Source organism: Saccopteryx leptura, chromosome X (genome assembly GCF_036850995.1).
Source record: "Saccopteryx leptura isolate mSacLep1 chromosome X, mSacLep1_pri_phased_curated, whole genome shotgun sequence".
In the NCBI taxonomy this organism is placed as follows: Eukaryota; Metazoa; Chordata; class Mammalia; order Chiroptera; family Emballonuridae; genus Saccopteryx; species Saccopteryx leptura.
In genome coordinates, this window is record NC_089516.1 from 86,342,915 (window position 1) to 86,363,963 (window position 21,049).

General features: G+C 40.7%; 1 protein-coding gene across 1 annotated transcript in view; it reads right to left on the reverse strand.

Moving 5' to 3' along the window:
- Positions 1 to 21,049, reverse strand: part of DIAPH2 (diaphanous related formin 2) — a 983,541-nt gene that overhangs the window by 769,213 nt on the left and 193,279 nt on the right. Inside the window, exon 6 of the mRNA XM_066356043.1 lies at positions 5,617 to 5,756. Coding sequence (XP_066212140.1) covers positions 5,617 to 5,756 — 140 coding nt within the window. The remainder of the gene's footprint in view (positions 1 to 5,616; positions 5,757 to 21,049) is intronic.

Sequence of the window (21,049 nt, forward strand, 5' to 3'; positions counted from 1 at the left end):
CAACCTGGGATGCCTAAAACCCAGGTTTGAGACCCTAAGGCAGGCGTCCCCAAACTGCGGCCCCCTGAGGCCATTTATCCGGCCCCCCACCACACTTCCGGAAGGGGCACCTCTTTCACTGGTGGTCAGTGAGAGGAGCACTGTATGTGGTGGCCCTCCAACGGTCTGAGGAACAGTGAACTGGCCCCCTGTGTAAGAAGTTTGGGGACCCCTGCCCTAAGGTCACCAGCTTGAACGCGGGCTCATCCAGCTTGAACGCAGGGTCACTGGCTTGCACATGGGATCACAGACATAAACTCATGCTCGCTGGCTTGAGCCCAAGGCTGCTAGCTTGAGCAAGGGGTCACTAACTCGTCTGGAGCCCCCCAGTCAAGGCACATATGAGAGAGCAATCAATGAACAACTAAGGAGCCACAACGCAGAATTGATGCTTCTCATCTCTCTCCCTTCCTGTCTCTCTCTCTCTCTCTCTCTCTCTTGCTTAAAAAAAAAAAGACAAATGATGCTTTATTCTCCTACCTGTATGAATAACTATATGTACTTTTTTTTTCTTTAATGTAATAAAATTAGTAACTTGGGGCACTGGCCGGTTGGCTCAGTGGCAGAGCGTTGACCTGCCATGTGAATGTCCCAGGTTCTATTCCTGGCCAGGCCACACAGGAGAAGTGCCCATCTGGTTCTCCACCCTTCCCCCTCTCCTTTCGCTCTGTCTCTCTCTTCTCCTCCTGCAGCCAAGGCTCCATTGGAGCAAAGTTGGCCCGCGCGCCGAGGACGGCTCCATGGCCTCTGACTCAGGTGCTAGAATGATTCCAGCCACAACAGAGCAATGCCTGCCCCAGATGGTCAGAGCATCGTCCAATGGTGGGCATGCCAGGTGGATCCTGGTCGGGTGCATGTGGTAATCTGTCTGACTGCCTCCTCACTTCTGACTTTGAAAAAATACAAACAAAAAAAAAATTAGTAACTTGGAAGATACCATCTTTAGCATTAATATTATGGAAGGCTTACTTCATTCTATTTTTTTAAAGCCCCATCTTGGGCAAATAAGTTTGTAAAATGTGTTTTTTAGGTTTTCTCGCTTATTTTGCATTGATCTGGGCAGCACCGTGTGTATAGTCTGTGAAAGGCTGTGGAGTACAAACTGCAGATTGCCTTCCTGCTTGGGAAGGGCCGCTGTATTGCTAATGTTTGCTGCAGAGGGGTTTCTTCCCCCAGCCTGGGTTCTCCAGGGAGAGAAGAAGGAGTGCACAGGTGGAACCCGAGCTGAGGGGCTTTGTGAGCTCCGCTGAGGCTGGTGGGGGCCTTTGATTCCAGGAGGAGAGAAGAAGATTTCCCGGGTTGTGGAACCGGAGAAAGTGTCAGGGCTTTGGGACCTCTGAACAAGAGGGAAGCCGTACTCCCTGCCTGTTTGCTTGTCCGCCCATCTGAGACTTTAATAAAGGAATGGCCCACCATTTTTTGGCTCCACTATTTCTTTACCATCTGGCCAAATCCAATGAGAACCTGCATGTGAATGGCCACGACGGCAGCGGCCACTGGCCATATACCCTGCATAGTTAATATAATGTATACAAAAATCTATTATTAAAACAAAGATATAATATATAATAATGGTATTATATAGAGAAAAGAAAAATTATTGCGGATAATGAAAATTCATGTTTCTCAAATACAGAAGTTTCTTTCAAGTACATTTGGAAAAAATTTACATAATAAATTAAAGATTTTTCAAAAATATTTTAATAAAACGTTCAAATAAATTTTGGTTAAACTTACTGAGCTTAATATTCCTATGTTTACATTTCACTTGTTTCCCTAACCTATATAAACAAAACCCTGTTATCTATAAAACAGCATTTAGGACTATAGGTAATACCTTAGACATCAAACTTACAGAAGTCAGGCATTGATGTACCTTATAACTACAACAGGTTATAATGTAACCCAAATATCACCACATCATGTTTGAAATATCCCTTAAACAATCATATTTATAAAAAAAAAAAACATGAGTCAAAGGTGAACATGTTATTTAAACACTTGTATAATCCTATTTTTGAAAAAATAAACCTATGGTAATAAAAGTCCATCATTCAATAAACACTTGAGCTGAGCATCTGAATTCACAAATTGCTATCTTTGAAGTACTTGAATTAACCAATTACTATATTTAGAGAGAAATAACAATGACTTTAATAAGCTAGACACAAACATAGAAAATATGTCTAATGTAAAAACAACAGATTGTTTTTTTTATCTTTTAACTGGCTCCCTGACTGCATCTATTTTCTCCTAGTACACAGATATTTCAGAAACAAGAAGCTCCCACACAACTAAATAACAACTTTCAACTTTTTCTGTACCTTTTCTCCCCCAAATTCACCCAATCCAGAGTGTTTCCATTTGCTTGCAGGTAAATCCTACAAAAGTCCAATGTATTTATCCATCACAATCTCCCTCTGAGCTCCAAACTAGTTAGACAAATAGAAAAGTTCAAAGCAGCTGGAAAAGTAGTGAGGATGCCAGTTGAGAACATTTCTTGAAAAAAAATAAATAAAGTGACTTCCTAAAACTCAACTGGTCAAATTCAGCCACAGCAGGAGGCGGGGAGTCTTCAGAAAATGACAAACTCCGCGCTACTTCAATCATCAGATTGAAAATGTTCTCCGTCCACAGTGGGGTAGACATGGCCCTTGATCATCAGATGCTCAGGGCTGCATGGATGGCCTTGGCGTCCGCACCACGCAGCTCTTGGTCTGCAGCTCGCAGACTGAGGGCACTCGGAAATCAAATGCAACACCTCCTGGATGAACTCGCGTGGGGCCCCTCCCCTGCCTCTGCCCTACTCGGGACCCTGACCCACTTCCCTCACCCCTTCATTCCTAAATTACACTTCTTCCACAGTCACTTCTTAAAGATTAATTTATTCACTCATTGAATCAGTTAACCATTTCACAGATATTTCGGAATACCTCAGTGCACTATGGCAGAGTGCTGCAGGTTACGTGAGGGGATGCAGGGTGGGAAGGGGGGATGTCAAGGGGCCCAGCCCTAATGAGGGGTGAATCAGCACCATGGTTACCTTTCTGAAAGAACTCAATTCTGCCTGACCAGGCAGTGGCACAGTGGGTAAAGCGTCGGACTGGGATGCAGCAGACCCAGGTTCGAGACCCTGAGGTCGCCAGCTTGAGCGCGGGCGCATCTGATTTGAGCAAAAGCTCACCAGCTTGAACCCAAGGTCGCTGGCTCCAGCAAGGGGTTACTCAGTCTGCTGAAGACCCGCGGTCAAGGCACATATGAGAAAGCAATCAATGAACAACTAAGGTGTTGCAACAGGCAACGAAAAACTAATGATTGATGCTTCTCATCTCTCCGTTCCTGTCTGTCTGTCCCTGTCTATCTCTCTCTCTCTGTCTCTGTAACAGAAAAAAAAAAAAAACCTCAATTCTCTGTACAAATCACTAAAACCGGAAGCATGCTTCTTATACAGTCACTACTTAGAGAAGCACTTATTCACTCACTCAATCAGTCAACCATTCAAAGGAAATTTCCCACACTATGGCACAATTCTGTAGGTCACATAGGGGGTCACAGAGTTGAGGGGAACAGGGGTCAGGCCCGGGGTATGGAGGGGTAAACCACCAGCATGGTTACTGCTCTGAAAGAACGCACTTCCTTGTTCAGTTCATTACAATCAGAGCATGCTTCTAGAGTTAATTTTTTTCATGTTTTATTTTATTGACTTTTTTAGAGATAGGAAGGCAGAGAGCAGGAGAGAGAGAGAGAAAGGAAAGTCTGTTCTGTATGTGCCCTGACCAGGGACCGACACAGCAACTGCTGCACTCCATCTGGGTCGGTGCTCTAACCGAGCTACCCACCAGGGCTAGAGTCACTTCCTAAAGAATCATTTATACAATCATTCATTAGTTAACCATTCAAAGGAAATTTTGGAAAGCTCAAGACTATGTATGGCACAGCGCTCTAGGTCACATTGGTGGCGGGATAGAGGTGGGAGATGAGAAGTTGAGGCGGAAAAGTGGACAGTCGAGGGGGGCTGGGGAACAAAGGGTGGAATCCGGGGATGGGGGACATCATGGTTTCTGCTCTGAAAGAACTCACTTCCTTGTTCTGATCATCAGAGCCAGAAGCAAACTGCTTCTATTGTCACTTAAAGAATTACTTATTCACAAATTCAGGTAACTGTTCGATGGAAATCTGGAAACACGTAAGTGCATTACAGCAGAATGCTGCAGGTTACATGGGGAAGAAGGCAAGGGCCCGAGGGGGCCTGAGAGGGGAGGGCCGGCTAGGAGACGCGGAGAGGGGACAGGGTGGGGGGGGTAGGTGGTGGATCACCACCTCGGCTATTGTTCTCATAGAATTCACATCCTGTTCAAATCATTAAAACCAGAAGTACTCTGGAAGAAATAGCAAGATAGACACCTCTGAATGATTATTTTGAAATGTAAGTTACATTTTACCACTTTCTTTTTAAATTTTTTTATTGGAGAATGATAATTTTCCAGGTTTTCTGTCAAATACACTATAAATAAAATAAATATAGTCCACCCTTGGACGACGCAGATTCACATAGAGCCACGCAGTTCAAACCTGTGTTGTTCAAGGGTCAACTCGCACTGGGAATGCAGGATGTGCAGATGGCTCACTTAAAGTATAAGCCGATTTTCCGCTTGGCGGGCAGAGGGCGCGCCTATCCCCCATGTTGTTCAAGGGTCAACTGTAGTATGATATATTTTAATTAATACACAAATCCAAATGGAATGACTGAAGTCTAAATTGTTTTCAAGTCTCTGTAGCTAGAGAAGTACACGATGCATCCCCATTATATGTTAAGAAGAGCATGAATAAAATCAAAATACGACTGCTATATACTTATGTATTAATTTCTGAATTTAAGAGTCTAGCAATTGGGTAAGTAGATCCCAAGATATTTTTGCATTACACTGAAAATCTATGTTCCTTATAAAAGCATTTTATTTGTGGTATGATTAATTTAAAGGCTTTTTATGGTTAATATAAGAACATTAGTTACTGGAATCAGCAATGGCAAGGAACTTGTTTAAAAATCCTTCTTAACAATTTTAAGAGTTTATTAATACTTTCTCTCTTATTTCCTTTATTGGTTAAAATAATGAAATTTTTGCTATCCCAAATACCAGAAATATGTGAGTGGTATATCTAAAACTCGTACGATGTAAAATTATATTTACTTCTGCAGTTAAAAAAGGAGTATTATCATAGAGCCAATATACTGAATTTGTTTTACAAATAAATATGTACTAATCATTATCTGAGTACACAGACTTCCATGTAAATGCACCAATTTAACTTCTGGATCCATGCTTATATAAACAAAGAGGAATGAAACATCCAAGTAATATTTGTGTTCTTAAAATTGTACATTATTAGAGATCAGATTAACTACATTTTTTAAATGCTTCCAATCTCATAATCAGATATTGCTGTTTCATTAGCTAGCATCAGACTTTTGGTCAGACAACCCAATCAGCTCAAATATGTCACTGATTCTATTCCCAACAAGTATATACAGTACGTAGCATATGAATCATGGCCGAACAAATGAGAACCACCTACCTGACAGGATTGCTGGTTAAAGAAACCCTCAGAGATTCTAGGCAGTTAAGAAGTTTCTCTTCTGAAATACCAGATCGTAATTCATGAACATATTCTTGGGAAGACAGGGTGCATTCATGTTTGCTGTTTTTCAGCCCTCCCTATATTAAAACAAAAAAAAAGACATCATTTAAGACAAGCAACAGGTTTTTTGTAAAACTTTTCAAATAAAATAATGCATAGGACATGTTAAGATTGTATTGTATAAAAATGTGTGTCGAGTGCTAGGCACTTAAAAATGCATGGCCCGTAGAACTGATGTGGTCAAGTCACATTGTGTATATCTCAACACTCTCCTCAGCCTCATTTAAAAGAAAATGGCACTGTTGACGCTCATGACTAGAACAGAATACGGACTTGAGTTGCACACAGGATCACTGACAGGAACGCTTGAATTTACAATCCAGGCATTAGGATTAACATTAGCTGGTCCTTAACCCACAGGATGAACATTAAGCAATCATCTTATTAATTTTCATAGCTAAGACATTTATATTTATATTTATATTCTATTTATATTCTATTTATATTTATATTCTATTCCACATCATACAGTGAGCGCAGCTGAATATAAAACATTACATATTACCCACATTTAGTGAAACGGCCGATTATCAGTCTATCTCAAACAAGTGAAAACGGTTATTAAAATGTAAAGCAATATAGTCTGCAATTAGCATGCTAATCAAATTAGTCTAAAGTGTTCATCAATTCCCAAATATTTCTAACTTTGTTACTCTCATGTTGTAGAAGAATCATAAGAAGTCATTAAATGCATTTATCTGATAGTGACTACTTTTTAGCTTAATTTCCAATATATGTGAGGTTATTTCTAGAACTCATTATCACATCACAGGTCTTTAGCTTCCTCACTTTGGCACAACTGCGTAAGTAGTTTGGGGGGAAAGCTGGGAGGAAAACAACATCAATACATTCATCGTACTAATAACTTATACTTAGACTTTCTTGACACGTATAATCATAACTTCCTCTTTCTTAGATTACAAACACATCCCTCTGAATGAACACTGTGGTGCAACTCCCATTTTCAAAGTTCATACAAATTACACTCGGTTTCTGCTCAGTATCTAAGCTACAATAAGGAAAGCAATTTTTCCCCATTTGGCAGAAATCATATCATTAGAGCATATAAAATAAACAACAACAACAATGTGTTAATAATGAGAAATGGATTCCCTAGGGTTTCATACTATTGGCTTTTTATTGAGACTACCTTCTCAATACAGAATTTGTTAACCATTCCTAATGTCTGAATTTTTAAAAATTTCATGAAATACTAAACACTTTAAGTCTGACAAAGTCTTATGTGTGAAAACTCTATTCCCTGATAACATTGTAGCAACATCACGCCTATAGAACTTAAGACATTGGTGCGTCTCTCTTTTCTAGACTGAGAAGTCCGTGTATACCAAGTACCCACCACAGTGACTGAATTTAGCGAGCCCCAAGAAAAGGGAGCTGTTATTGAATCTGTTCATAACGATTAAACAACGAGGAATACCATTTCATACTTTACATCCCTTATGTTATGCACTGGCCGCTGGCCTGGCTGCACTTGCTTTGTTCAGCTATACAGATGCTCAGGAAGCCTACTGGATAAATCACCACATATATGGCACAGCCAGTAAAGCCATCACCGTGAAATTATTTTCACATTCCTATGACTTATTTATCCACCTCTCAAGGTTCCACCTTCACAAGTAAACATTTATAGCATGAAATTGTGCAACTTCACTGCCACACACCACTTTCATATGCCTCACACTTTTTTCTTAATTAATGGATAACGAGACTCTACTGACCCCCTGGAGGCTTGTATATAAAGCTTATTCCTGTGGAATGAATGACCTTCGTATTTGCTGTTTGCTCAGCCTGGATACTCGGCCCCCGACAACTCTATTGCTGGCTCTCATCATTTAAGTTTCAACCCAACAGTCTTCTCCCCTCCATATACCAATTATCTTCACAATATCACTGTAAACTTCATTTCTGGTATTAGCTTTATACAAGTTTATCTTGTTTAGCACTTTGCTTACTCTGTCTTTCTCATTGATACCTAAGCTCTCGCTACCTTTCTCACCATTGCCTCTCCTCTCCACATCTTACCACTGAGTTTGGCATACAGTAAGCGCTCAATACATAGTTCTTGAATGAATGTATGGGTGAATGGATGGATGGATGGATGGATGGAGAATAAAAAGAAAAAAAATGGGTGAGTGACTGATGAGTTTCAACACGTGAAAGCTGCCAGACTCAGTTTAGTTTCGCTTCAGAATATTACAGTTCTGAGACATTCCATTACAATCTATTCTGAGACGCTAACACAGAACAGGTAAATTGAGACAGTGTGTGACGGCATGCTAGGGACCACTCAAACTGCCACTGTGTTTGAATCATAGCCCCCTCACTTACCTTCCAGGTAATCTTTGAGCAGGCTATTGAACTAATCTCTATAAACCTGTTTGCTCAACCATGATATAGGAGTAATAAACACCTAGTTTCCTCATGTTTGTTATGAGGATTAAGTAAGACAATGCATATAAAGTGCCTAAAACAGGCATTCGTGTGTGTTGTCTCACAGCGTAAGCTGCTCAGAAAACGCTGATTCCCTGCTCCCATATGGTAGGGGCTGAGGCACTATTTCCGGAACAGCTAGGCTGGCCCATCACATTGGGATTCACCCTCCCCCAAGTCTTAGACACAGGTTTAAATTATGTAACGTAGGATAATGTGTAGTTATAAAAAGGGGAGTCAAATGAACTAATTGAGCAAGACAAATATATATATGGCCTTTTCACAAGCTTAGAAGGACTTAGGTGTTTTAACATAAGTCCATCTTTGATAATTATGGGAACGTGATAGCATACAAAGGCTGGACAGGCCCTTAAATATCAACTCTGCCCTGGCTGGTTGGCTCAGTGGTAAAGCATCTGATTGGTATGTGTATGTCCCAGGTTCAATTCTCAGCCAGGGCACACAGAAGAAGTGACCATCTGCTTATCCTCCTCTCCACCTTTCCTTCTTTCTCTCTCTCTCTCTCTCTCTCACTCTCTATCTCTCTCTCTCTCTTCCCCTCCAACAGCCATGGCTCAATTGGTTCAAGCACAGTGGCCCTGGGCACTGAGGATGGCTCTATGGAGTCTCCACCCCAAGCATTAAAAATAGCTTAGTTATCAAGTATCAGCCCTAAATGGGCAGAGCATTAGCCTCGGACAAGGATTGCCAGGTGGACCCTGGTCAGGGCACATGCAGAAGACTGTCTCCTTGCCTGCCCACCTCTCACTTAAAAACATATATATATATATATATATATATATATATATATATATATATATATATATATATATCTCAACTCTTTTAATACATTCATAACAGAAATAGAGAATCGTGGTGGTTGCCCAAGTTCACATACTTAGTAAGGCTGTGAAAATAAAAAACTAATATTCTGGTCCTCGAGTTACTTCTTTTTCTACTATGTGTCACTTTTTCCCAATATTGCATAAAAAAACTAAAGCAACGAGTACTTAATTCTGGAATCTCTATTACAAACTGTCCAAGAATCTTCAGCATAATCAATATGATGCCACATGATATTAAAGAAATCACCTAAAAACAAAACAGTGCCATAGATTAAACTAATTCTCAATATATTTAATAGGGCTATACTACAAGAATGGCTTAATATTAACACCCTGTTCTGATACTAAACAAAGGAAACAACCAGATAATGGATGGATAATAATGGAAATTTTAATTAGCTGCTCTGTATGAGATTAATGAAAATTACCACTGTGCCCATTTGATCTTTAAAAAATACTGCAGACAAAGTTAGCAATTAGCATATATCATGCTACTCCAAAGCTAGGTGAACAAAAAGCTTTCCTAATTTGAAGCTATTCTTAATTTGAAAATCATTAGGATGGAGACACTTGTCATTGTGACTGTGCCTGTATTATTCTAAGAGACTACACAAAGAACCAAACAGTAGTTTGGGTCAGTGTAATAATCACGTCTGCCTACTCAGTTATAAAATGTTAGTGTCAAAACCAGACAAGCAAGGTTTCTAAAAGGAGCATTTTCAATTTGCAGTTGGAGATGCCACTTGAGATTTTGGGTTGTCTGACTGGGTGCCTGATCTGTCACTCTTTAATGTAAATACCTATTTACTTATAATTAGAGAAAAAGTGTCATAGCTCTCAGCTGTGACCGTATCCTGCTGCAGGCACTAGGAAGAATTAGTGATTGAACACAGGTCTTTTCAACTATCACATGCACACCAACAGCAATTACTATCAGCGATGTCATCTGCATAGAGTAAGGCCACTATTACTGCCATGAAAACAGTAATGTTTTGACTCTTATTGACCATGATTTATAAACACTAATGTAGTCAGGTTAATTTGGCCACTTTACTCAAGTGAGTTTCTTTAGCTATTATTACGGTTCACTGAAAAAGCAATGTCCAAGATGAACAGGTTTGGAATTATATCTACAAAGGTCACAATGTTGTTCTTTGAGAGACTCCCAACTCTTTAAAAGCCTAGGAAATCAAACAGCCATTTTCCTCATCATCAGTTCCCTGAGTTAAAACAGGGCAGGGAAACACAAACAGCACCTGATCCATGTCCACCCGCCCATTTCTTTTATCTGCAACACATTCAGTGGGCTATGCTACCCGAAATGCTAAACTTTAGACGGCTTCTCTCCAGTTATATAAGAAAACCATTTTAGAAGGGAACATTATTAGAGTTAAGTAATTCATGAATCAGAAAATACAAAATGTGTTTTAAAATATATGTATCACAGCCTGACCGGGTGATGGCGCAGTAGACAGAGTGTCAGACTGGGATGCAGAGGACCCAGGTTCGAGACCCCGAGGTCGCCGGTTTGAGCGCGGGTTCATCTGGTTTGAGCAAAAAGCTCACCAGCTTGGACTCATGGTCACTAGCTCGAGCAAGGGGTTACTTGGTCTGCTGAAGGTCCACGGTCAAGGCACATATGAGAAAGCAATCAATGAACAACTAAGGTGTCACAACAAAAAACTGATAATTTATGCTTTTCATCTCTCTTTGTTCCTGCCTGTCTGTCCCTATCTCTTCCTCTCTCTGACTCTCTCTCTGTCTCTGTAAAAAAAAATAAAATAAGGGGGAGGGGCACGAAGAAAACTAGATAGAAGGTGACAGAGGACAATCTGACTTTGGGTGATGGGTATGCAACATAATTGAACGACAAGATAACCTGGACATGTTATCTTTGAATATATGTATCCTGATTTATTGATGTCGCCCCATTAAAAAAATAAAATTATAAAAATAAATAATAAATAAAATATATATCACAATGTTACCAGTATTACATATGCAATTTACAATAAAAATTCTTTAAGTTGCATAAAAAACCTTGGCATAAAAACACTATACATCTTCAATTCGGGGTCTCTAAGATAAAAACCTACACAGAAAATGACCATCATTCCTGACCAGGTGGTGGCACAGTGGCTAGAGCATCGGACTGGGATGCAGAGCACCCAGATTCAAAACCCCGAGGTGGGCCCTGGCTGGCTGGCTCAGTAGTAGAGCGTAGGCCCTGTGTGTATAAGTCCCAGATTCAATTCTTGGTCAGGGCACACAGGAGAAACTCCCATTTGCTTCTCCACACTTCTCCCTCTCCTTCTTGTCTCTCTCTTCCCCTTCCACAGCCAGGGCTCCATTGGACCAAGGTTGTTCCGGGCACTGAGGACAGCTCCATGCCCTCTACCTCAGGTGCTAGAATGGCTCCAGCCACAAAGGAACAACACCCCACATGGACAGAGCAGCGCCCCCTGGTGGGTATGCCGGGTGGATCCCAGTTGGGCGCATGCGGGAGTCTGTCTGCCTCCCCGCTTCTAACTTCGGAAAAATAGCAAAAATAAATAAATAAATAAAAATAAAATAAAACAACCCCAGGTTGCAAGCTTGAGCCCAAGGTCGCTGGCTTGAACAAGGGGTCACTTGCTCTGCCGCAGTCCCCCGGTCAAGGCACATATAAAAAAGCAATCAATGAACAACTAAGGTGCTACAATAAAGAATTGATGCTTCTCATCTCTCTCCCTTCTGGTCTGTCCCTATGTGTACCTCTCTCTGTCTCTCTCTGTTTCTGTCACACACACACACACACACACACACACACACACACACACACACACACACATTAGAAAATGACTATCGTGAGATAACTTCAGATAGTGTCCCTTCCCATGGCAGGACACAATGTTTTTAATTGAGACCCTTTCAGAGGCTGGAGGTAATAAAGTAAATAAGAGAACATATCCTAAATTCTAGGACAGAAAAAGATAATTTCCACAGCAATGTAGGTGTATCATAATTCTTCAGATTATACATATCTGTTGTCCCAAAAAGATTTAAGTTAATTTAAATGTACTTAACTAAAATAGTTTTTTAAAGTAAGATTTTCTATGAGAAATCAGTGTTTACTTATTGAACCTTCTGTATATTAAACACCATATTAAGTATTTCACCCCCAAATTATAGACTCTAAGTCCATCACAGAAGAAATATTAACATTATTCTTTCAGTACATGAACTGTTCAAACATCAAGTATACAAAGAAATTCTACACATACTTTAATTTTGGCATGCTATTGGTATTTCCGTTTTTATGAAACACATATTTAATTTATTAAGTATGAAAAAATAATTTATAGTCTGACCAGGCAGTGGTGCAGTGAATAGAGCATTGGTCTGGGACACGGAGGACTCAGGTTCAAAACCCCGAGGTCACCGGCTTGAGCGCAGGATCACAGACATGACCCCATCCATGGTCAGGAGCCCAAGGTTGCTGGCTTAAGTACGAGGTCACTGGATTGGCTGGATCCTCCCAGTCAAGGCACATGTGAGAAAGCAATCAATGAATAACTAAGGTGCTGCAACTATGGATTGATACCTCTCTTCTCTCTCCTTTCTTGTCTGTCCCTCTCTCTCTCCTAATCTCTCTCTCTTTCTCACTGAAAAGTAACAATTTATAAAGTTTGAAGAAATACATTATAATAACATCAAGTAATTAATTAAATACACAATAAACTTCTATTTTTAACATTAATAAAAGGACATGGTATTTTAATAAGTAGAATGCTGATCCCACAACACTAAACTTCACTGCTTGTAAAACAATCTCCTTTGATCTACATTCTCTAAGACACATCATCACCAAAAAGCTAAACCACTGTTAAAGGATTTACCAGTGAAAGGTAATTAAAATATTTCATGATATTCAAAATCAGTCAATCTGTATAAAAAGCAATCTGATACACTTCTCTTTCATATCAAACACAGTAAGTGTATGGTCTATTCCATACTTAAAATCTACTCATAATTGCCTTTTAAAACTCATATTAAGCAATTACGGTAAACAAAGTGCATAAGGCTGAAAGACAGTAAGTCTTTAAAACTAGAGTGTTACTACTAGCATTGTTTTTAGTCCTTACCATCACCCACAGTACTTGATAAAAGAAAGCTTAGGCATTCGTTGCCTTTATCTTTTATTTGACAGAAGTCCTTGAGATAGATCAGATAGTGAAATATAAACAGATAGACAGTAGTAACCCAGGGGTCCTTAACTCTGGGTCCCAATTCAGGAAGTTCTATAATTCAGGAGGGGAAAAAATAACATCTTTCTTTTCAGTAACTGCTGAAGAGTCAGCATCTCTTTCCATTATGAATGCAGACAACAAACCACAGAGGTGTAAGCAGCACCCACAACTTGGTCACTGTGACTCATAGAAATCACAGGAATTCCTGTCACATCACAAACACCACATTTGTGGTAGTTTCTCAAAATATCACATATGCTCACTGTTTCTTCAAAACTACCCTAGTTATACAAGCTGCCACTCTGTCTTGTTATTTAACATATATTGTAAAGAAGCATATTACTGTGTCTCAATTTTTTAAATTAAACTTTCTATTTTGAGATAAGTGTAAATACACATGCAGTTGTAAGAACAATGTAAAGAAAGCCTTTGTTTCCTCCTACGGTAGCAGCTTGCTTCAAACTACATTACAATATCACAGAGGCAATATTGGCATAGAATAATCCCACCTGTTTCATTCAGAGTTCACAACTTTTACTTGCACTTGTGTGTGTGTGTGTGTGTGTGTGTGTGTGTGTGTTTCTATTTGGCTCTACAATTTGATCACATATGAATTCATGTATACCAGTGACTTTCAACCTTTTTTATACTTGGGGAACGGTGAAAATAGGAGAATTAATTTGGGGACTGCTAAGGCAGAGATCATCCTGAGCAAAAGCAAATTTGACTAAGATCCCTGGGTATATGATCTTCATACAACATCACAGTGGTTAACTCTTTTGCGGACCGGCACCAGTCCTCTGACGAGTGGTTGAAAAACACTAATATTTCCAACCACCAAAATCAAGATCCCGAACAGTGTCGTGGCCACAAGGATCCCTCATGTTTCCCTTTCATATCACTCCAACAACCCTCCACTCCTGGAAAACATTAACTTATTCTCCACTTCTATACATTGTCATTTCAAACATGTCATATGTAGGAAATCATGCAGTAGTCATCTTTCGGCATGGGCTTTCTTTTTTTAAGCAAGAGAGAGACAGACAGACAAGGAGGGTAACTCATAGTTGCGGCACCTTAGTTGTTCATTGATTGCTTTCTCATATGTGCCTTTACCACGGGCCTTCAGCAGACCAAGTAACCCCTTGCTCAAGCCAGCGACCTTGGGCTCAAGCCAGCAACCTCAGGGTCCTCTATGTCCCAGGCCAATACTCTATGCACTGCACCACTGCCTGGTCAGGCTTGGCATGGGCTTTATCTCTCAGCACAATGCTCTGGGAGGTTCATACAAGTTATAGCACATACCACTAGTTTGTTCCTGTTTAGTGTTGAATAGGACGGTATCATTTCCAGTCTCTACCTATTGTGAATAAAACTCCTATGAACAAATGTGCACAGGTTTTTGTATGAAAATAAGTATCAATTTCTCTGGAAGGAGGAATAATTTTCAAAAATAATGTAGTAAGCATATTTTAATATAATTGCTTTCCTTTTTGATCCTATGGGTTTTATACTTTACATTTAAAAACATGATTCTCAGCCCTGGCCGGTTGGCTCAGTGGTAGAGAGCATCAGCCTGGCGTGTGGAAGTCCCGGTTCGATTCCCGGCCAGGGCACACAGGAGAAGCGCCCATCTGCTTCTCCACCCCTCCCCCCTCCTTCCTCTTTGTCCCTCTCTTCCCCTCCCGCAGCCTAGGCTCTATTGGAGCAAAGTTGGCCCGGGCACTGGGGATGGCTCTGTGGCCTCTGCCTCAGGCACTAGAGTGGCTCTGGTTGCAACAGAGTGACGCCCCAGATGGGCAGAGCATCGCCCCCTGGTGGGCATGCCGGGTGGATCCCGGTCGGGTGCATGCAGGAGTCTGTCTGACCGCCTCCCCGTTTCCAGCTTCAGAAAAATACAAAAAAAAAACAAAACAAAAAAACAACAACATGATTCTCAGAAGGTGTCCACAGGTTCACCAGCCTGTCAAAGGGGCTTGTGGTACAAAGCAAGTTGAAGACCCTACGAGTAACCCGTTTCCTTTGTTTTGTAATCTCATGGCATTTACTCTTATCTACTGTCCTATAAAGGGAGAAAAACAAGATACCATTTTAGATAAAGCTCATCTATGCAAATAATGACAAGGAAAATGGGCAGGCCATAGCACAACAGATAGTCAAGCTGGGATGCTGAGGACCCAGGCACCATATGGGATCACAGACATGACTCTGTGGTCACTGGCTTGAGTCTAAGGTTGCTAGCTTGATCCCAGGGTCACTGGCTTGAGCCCAAGGTCGCTGGCTTGAGCCCAAGGCTTGAGCAAGGGGTCATTGGCTCGGCTGGAGCCTCCCAGTCAAGGCACTTGTGAGAAACAGTCAGTGAATATATAAAGTACCAAAACTATGAGTTGATGCTTCTCTCTCCCTTCCTGTATGTCTGCCCCCACCTCTATTTCTCACTTTAAAAAAAGGGCAGAATTTGATCAATGATAATGTCCAATAATTTGGCATAGCCAATTTCTTCACGGTACCACTTAAAGATAAAAACAACTGTGAACGGGGGTGGAAAGAGATTCTGCCTGAGAGAGTAGGGCAGCGTGCAAGAGGTTGAGGGTGTTATACTGTGTGGGACACTTGAAACCATGTCAATGCAATAAATTAAAAATAATAATTTCTAAAAATACAGTAGGGAAAACATTATCAGGATTTGTTCTTTTGGACAAAGACAATGAAGATATTTAAATATGTTTTCCCTCTCTGCTTTACCATTTTTAGCTCCAATTCTAAGAATACGTTTAGACCCTGTAGCCAAGCCAGTTTAATAATACTTTTAGAGATTATAAATGTTTCCTACAGCCTAGATAAAAACTAGATTTTAAGTAGGTAATGAAGTTATAAATTGTAAATGAAATAAAGAAAAATGTCTTCCACCCAACAAAAAAAATCAGCTCATTATTTTCAAACCCCTAGCCTTCCAACATTTTAGGAAGTGCTATTATCCAAAACACAAACACTGCATCTTATTCAATTCCTTGCCCACCTGCCTCAATAGGGTATCAATAGTAAAATATGCAAAGGACAGGAAAACAAGGAAGAAGTAAAATATTGTGATTAATGACCATGTAAATATATGGATGTGTGTCTTCTGCACTGAGTGAGATTCACAAATTTAGATATCAAAGGCGCCTTCTGTCTTCACAGCACAATCGGCTTCCCAGCTTTTCCTACAAATGCCTTCATCTGACTCTAACCTGTAGCAGAAGACATTACTAAAACCATTTTCCTTTTTTGCAGTGTGAAAATTGAGCCATGGAGAAGTCACAACTTGTCTGAGACTAAAGAACTAGCAAATAATTGTCAGAAACAGGCCAGAGCCTAAGTAGAGAGTTTCTTTCTGAAGACATTACAAAAGTTATCTTCGAAGGGGCATAATTTGCTCCTAGTGAAGAATTATAACAAAGGAAGAAAAGTGGGCCAAAGTTTCAGAAATGTTCCTTATTTTCAATAACTCTGTGAATTTTATCAAGTTTTTACTTGATCTCCTAGGCCTCAGGTTATTTGAGTGCGAAATGGGAAGAGTAAAGGATCTACCCATGGAATTGTAACGCTGAAATTAGAAGCCAGGTGAAAAGACAGGGCCTGGGAAATAAGCACTCAGTGTTTGCTGCCATTATATATCATCTTATCATTAATTTAATGAGTGTTTTCATTAAAAATTGACTAGTGAAAACAGTGTTGTTGTTAAGAAATTATTATATAGTTTCTGATCACCTTACTCGGGTGCTACTTCCCTTTCTAAGATTAGGTTATTTTTAAACTGTATTCTGAGGGTCCAGAAAGTTCCTTAACCCTGACCAGGCGGTGGCACAGTGGATAGAGCATCGGCCTGGGATGCTGAGGACCCAGGTTTGAAACTCTGAAGTCACAGGCTTGAGCTTAACCACTGAGAAACACTTCTTCCATGTTCTTGGAGGTAAAGTTCTGTTCAAGACTTGCACAGAGCATGTAGAAATTCATTTACAATAAAATCAGCTAGCCCATAAATGTTCATTTTAATTGAAGAATCACAAATATTGGGATCATACAGTATTTTAGTAGGACAGTCTTCTGGTTAGTGGTTAAAAGACAAATGATTTCTTTAGGTTAGGATATGGAAACTCTAAGAATACCTGGAAGTTGATCTTTTTTTGGTGTCATTTCTGTTGACTGATTTTTACCTAACAAAGTCAAACATTTGTTTGTGTTTTCTGCAGTCATGATGGATTTAGAGGTTATCTGAGCTTTTTCGTGATAAATAATTCATCTATGTGGCATGAGAACCAATTCTACTTCTCAAATAGTATACAACAAATATCACAAAATACTGCTAGCTCCAAGCCCTAGCCTCACTTCAAATAACACACTGATAAGAATGCTGAGCGCACAGCACTTGAGCATGTAGTCTTCATAGGGTTTTTAATAAAAGTTCAAACAATGTCTCAGCTCAAAAGGGATATATAGCATGTTAAAGTCAGAGGTTATGCCAATGGAAGCAGCAGTGTAACAGTACCCAAAACAATGGCATTACTTCCAGAGATTACCCACTGTTTCTGCTGGCAACATTCTTACCGCTAAAGACCTAAGTTGTGAATTTGAACATAAGAAATCACATATTCCTGTCTGATCAGGCAGTGGCGCAGCAGAGAGTCGGAATGGGATGCGGAGGACCCAGTTTCCAAACCCCGATGTCACCGCTCATGGGCTCACCAGCTTGAGCGCGGGGTCTCTGGCTTGAGCCCAAAGGTCGCTGGCTTGACAAAGGGTTCCCTCGGTCTGCTGTAGCCCCCGGTCAAGGCACATATGAGAAAGCAATCAATGAACAACTAAGGAACTGCAACAAAGAATTGATGCTTCTCATCGCTCTCCCTTCCTGTCTGTCTGTCCCTCTCTCTGTCTCTCATTGTCACACACACACACAAAAAGAAATCACACGTTCCTGTTTCATCAAAATAATTATTCTAAAAGTAATATAACTTCATGGTCTACATCCAATGGTTTATTATTGTAGCCTGAGCACTTACTTTTCAGAGAGAAAATTAATATACTCTGACACTTCAACACATATACACCACACACACATCTTTAAAGTCTTCATTTCCTTCTTCCACTACTCAATGTAAAATGTCAACGTTAAATATCTTCAATGGTTAAGATAATCAGTAGTGTCTTTATAAACTAGCTCACAAAAGGAACGAGCCTTCCAATCTATCTCATATACTCAGTGAGGATTTTGCACAGCAAAGAATAAAAAGTATAACTCGCGATTTACTAAGTGCATGTCTACACACGCAGTTTACGCTCTCCAGACCTGACATGAGTCAGGCCTTTGTAGTCAATTCTACACCCCTGTAAACAAAACAAGACAAAACAAAACAACAATGAAAAGTCATGTGGAGCTCAGTCAGTGAACGCACTATTGTGACATTTCCAACGATTACAATTAATGACGGGATACTTTGAAAAAAAGAAGCTTGCTATGTGATTGATGTTTGTCCTAGGGAAAAATTGGGAATCTTGAAAAAGCAAGAATCCTGACTATTCCTTACGTTTTTTCAAAAGTTGTGGGATGTCATTGGCAAGTATTAATATTGTCATGCAGATCCACTTAGTCAAAGGATTTTTAGGAGGAACAAGACATTATCCTAAGTCTTGAGAGGAATATGAATATGCATTAAAGTTCCAGCCTGGCAAGAGGTACTCATGCGATAGCAAAGATTGATCTCTTCTCTAAAAGCATGCATAGTCACAAGTTGTATTTACATACAAAAGCAACCAACACATTATAATTGGTTTACTCTCCCATGGCAGGGAGTTGGATAGAGTTGTTATCCTGATACACCAAGGTTGTGGGTTCCATCCCCCATCAAGGCACATACAGGAATCAACCAATGAATGTATAAATAAGTGGGACAACAAATGGGTGTTTCTCTCTCCCATCTTCTCACTCTCTAAAATCAATTTTTTAAAAAATTATTATTGGTTTACTTCCGTAATACATTGGGAGAAAACTGACTTTAGAGTCATGGAGATTTGATTTTGAATCTAGTATCTGCTATTTCACCGTAAGATTAACAATTTTTGGCCCTGGCCGAGGGGCTCATTGGTAGAGCATCAGCCCAGCATGTGGACATCCCAGGTACACTTCCCAGTAAGTGCACACAGGAGAAGTGACCATCTGCTTCTCCACCCCTCCCCCTTTCTCTCTCTCTCTTTTCCCCTCCAGCAGCCATGGCTCAATTGGTTCAAGCACATTATCCTGGCACTAAGGATGGCTCTATGGAGCCTCCACCTCTGGCACTAAAAATAGCTTGGTTGCAAGCATGGCACCAGATAAGCAGAGCATCAGCCCCAGCTGAAGGTTGCCAGGTGGATCCCAGTTTGGGTGCATGTGGGAATCTGTCTCTCTGCATCCCCTCCTCTCACTTGGAAAAGAAGAAAAGGAAAAAAAAGTAACAATTTTTGTGAGTTTCACTGTCTTACATAATTCTTTTGAGGATTTAAATATAAACCAGTGGAAAGTGTCCAATACCATGCTTGACACTTAAGTATATAATGCCTATTTCTTGTCTGTCTAATCAACATCATCAACATCCAACTTCCCAAGAGTACCTACCCTTCACCAGTCACTATATACTCACTTCACATTTACCATCCTAACCCTTATAAACAAGTCTGCAAAGCAGTAATTATCCCCAGTGTAAAAGTGAGAAAACCTGAAGCTCACAAAAGTTAAGAAACTTACCTGAAGTCACACAGTTAGTAAGTATAGAGATCAAAACTCTGATTCATTTGAACTGTGTGCTGGGGGTCTACAAAGCCCTCTGTAATTCTGCCCTTACCTACATCTACCTCTACAACTTCATCTGACTCTATTCCCCATCGCTGCTCACTACTCTCTGTTCCATTATAACCACAGTTGCCTATTTTGGGGCACTCGAACATCCCAAACACATGCATACAGTGGGCCCTCGCATGTGTTTTCCCCTCTGCTTTGAGGGCTCTTTTTCTGAATTTGTTCACGTTTGTCTCCATCCCATTACTCAAGTGCCACCTCTTCACAGAGGCTTTCTCTGATGGTCTCCTATGATGTAACCTACCATTAAAATAGCAGCCTAGTCTGACCTGTGGTGGTGCAGTGAATAAAGTGTAGACCTGGAATGCTGAGGTTGCCAGTTTGAGGCCCAGTCAAAGCACATATGAGAAGCAACTGTGAGTTGCTTACTGCTTCTACCCTCCTTTTCTCTCTCTCCTCTCTCTAAAAATCAATAAATCAAATCCTTAAAAAATAAATAAAAACATCTTTAAAAAAAATAGCATCCTGGCCCTGGCCGGTTGGCTCAGCGGTAGAGCGTTGGCCTAGCGTGTGGAGGACCCGGGTTCGATTCCCGGCCAGGGCACACAGGAGAAGCGCCCATTTGCTTCTCCACCCCTCCGCCACGCCTTCCTCTCTGTCTCTCTCTTCCCCTCCCGCAGCCAAGGCTCCATTGGAGCAAAGATGGCCCGGGCGCTGGGGATGGCTCTGTGGCCTCTGCCCCATGCACTAGAGTGGCTCTGGTCGCAACATGGTGACACCCAGGATGGGCAGAGCATCGCCCCCTGGTGGGCAGAGCGTCGCCCCATGGTGGGCGTGCCAGGTGGATCCCGGTCGGGCACATGCGGGAGTCTGTCTGACTGTCTCTCCCTGTTTCCAGCTTCAGAAAAATGCAAAAAAAAAAAAAAAAAAAGAAAAAAAAAATAGCATCCTAAAAGAATCCACCTATGTTTTCA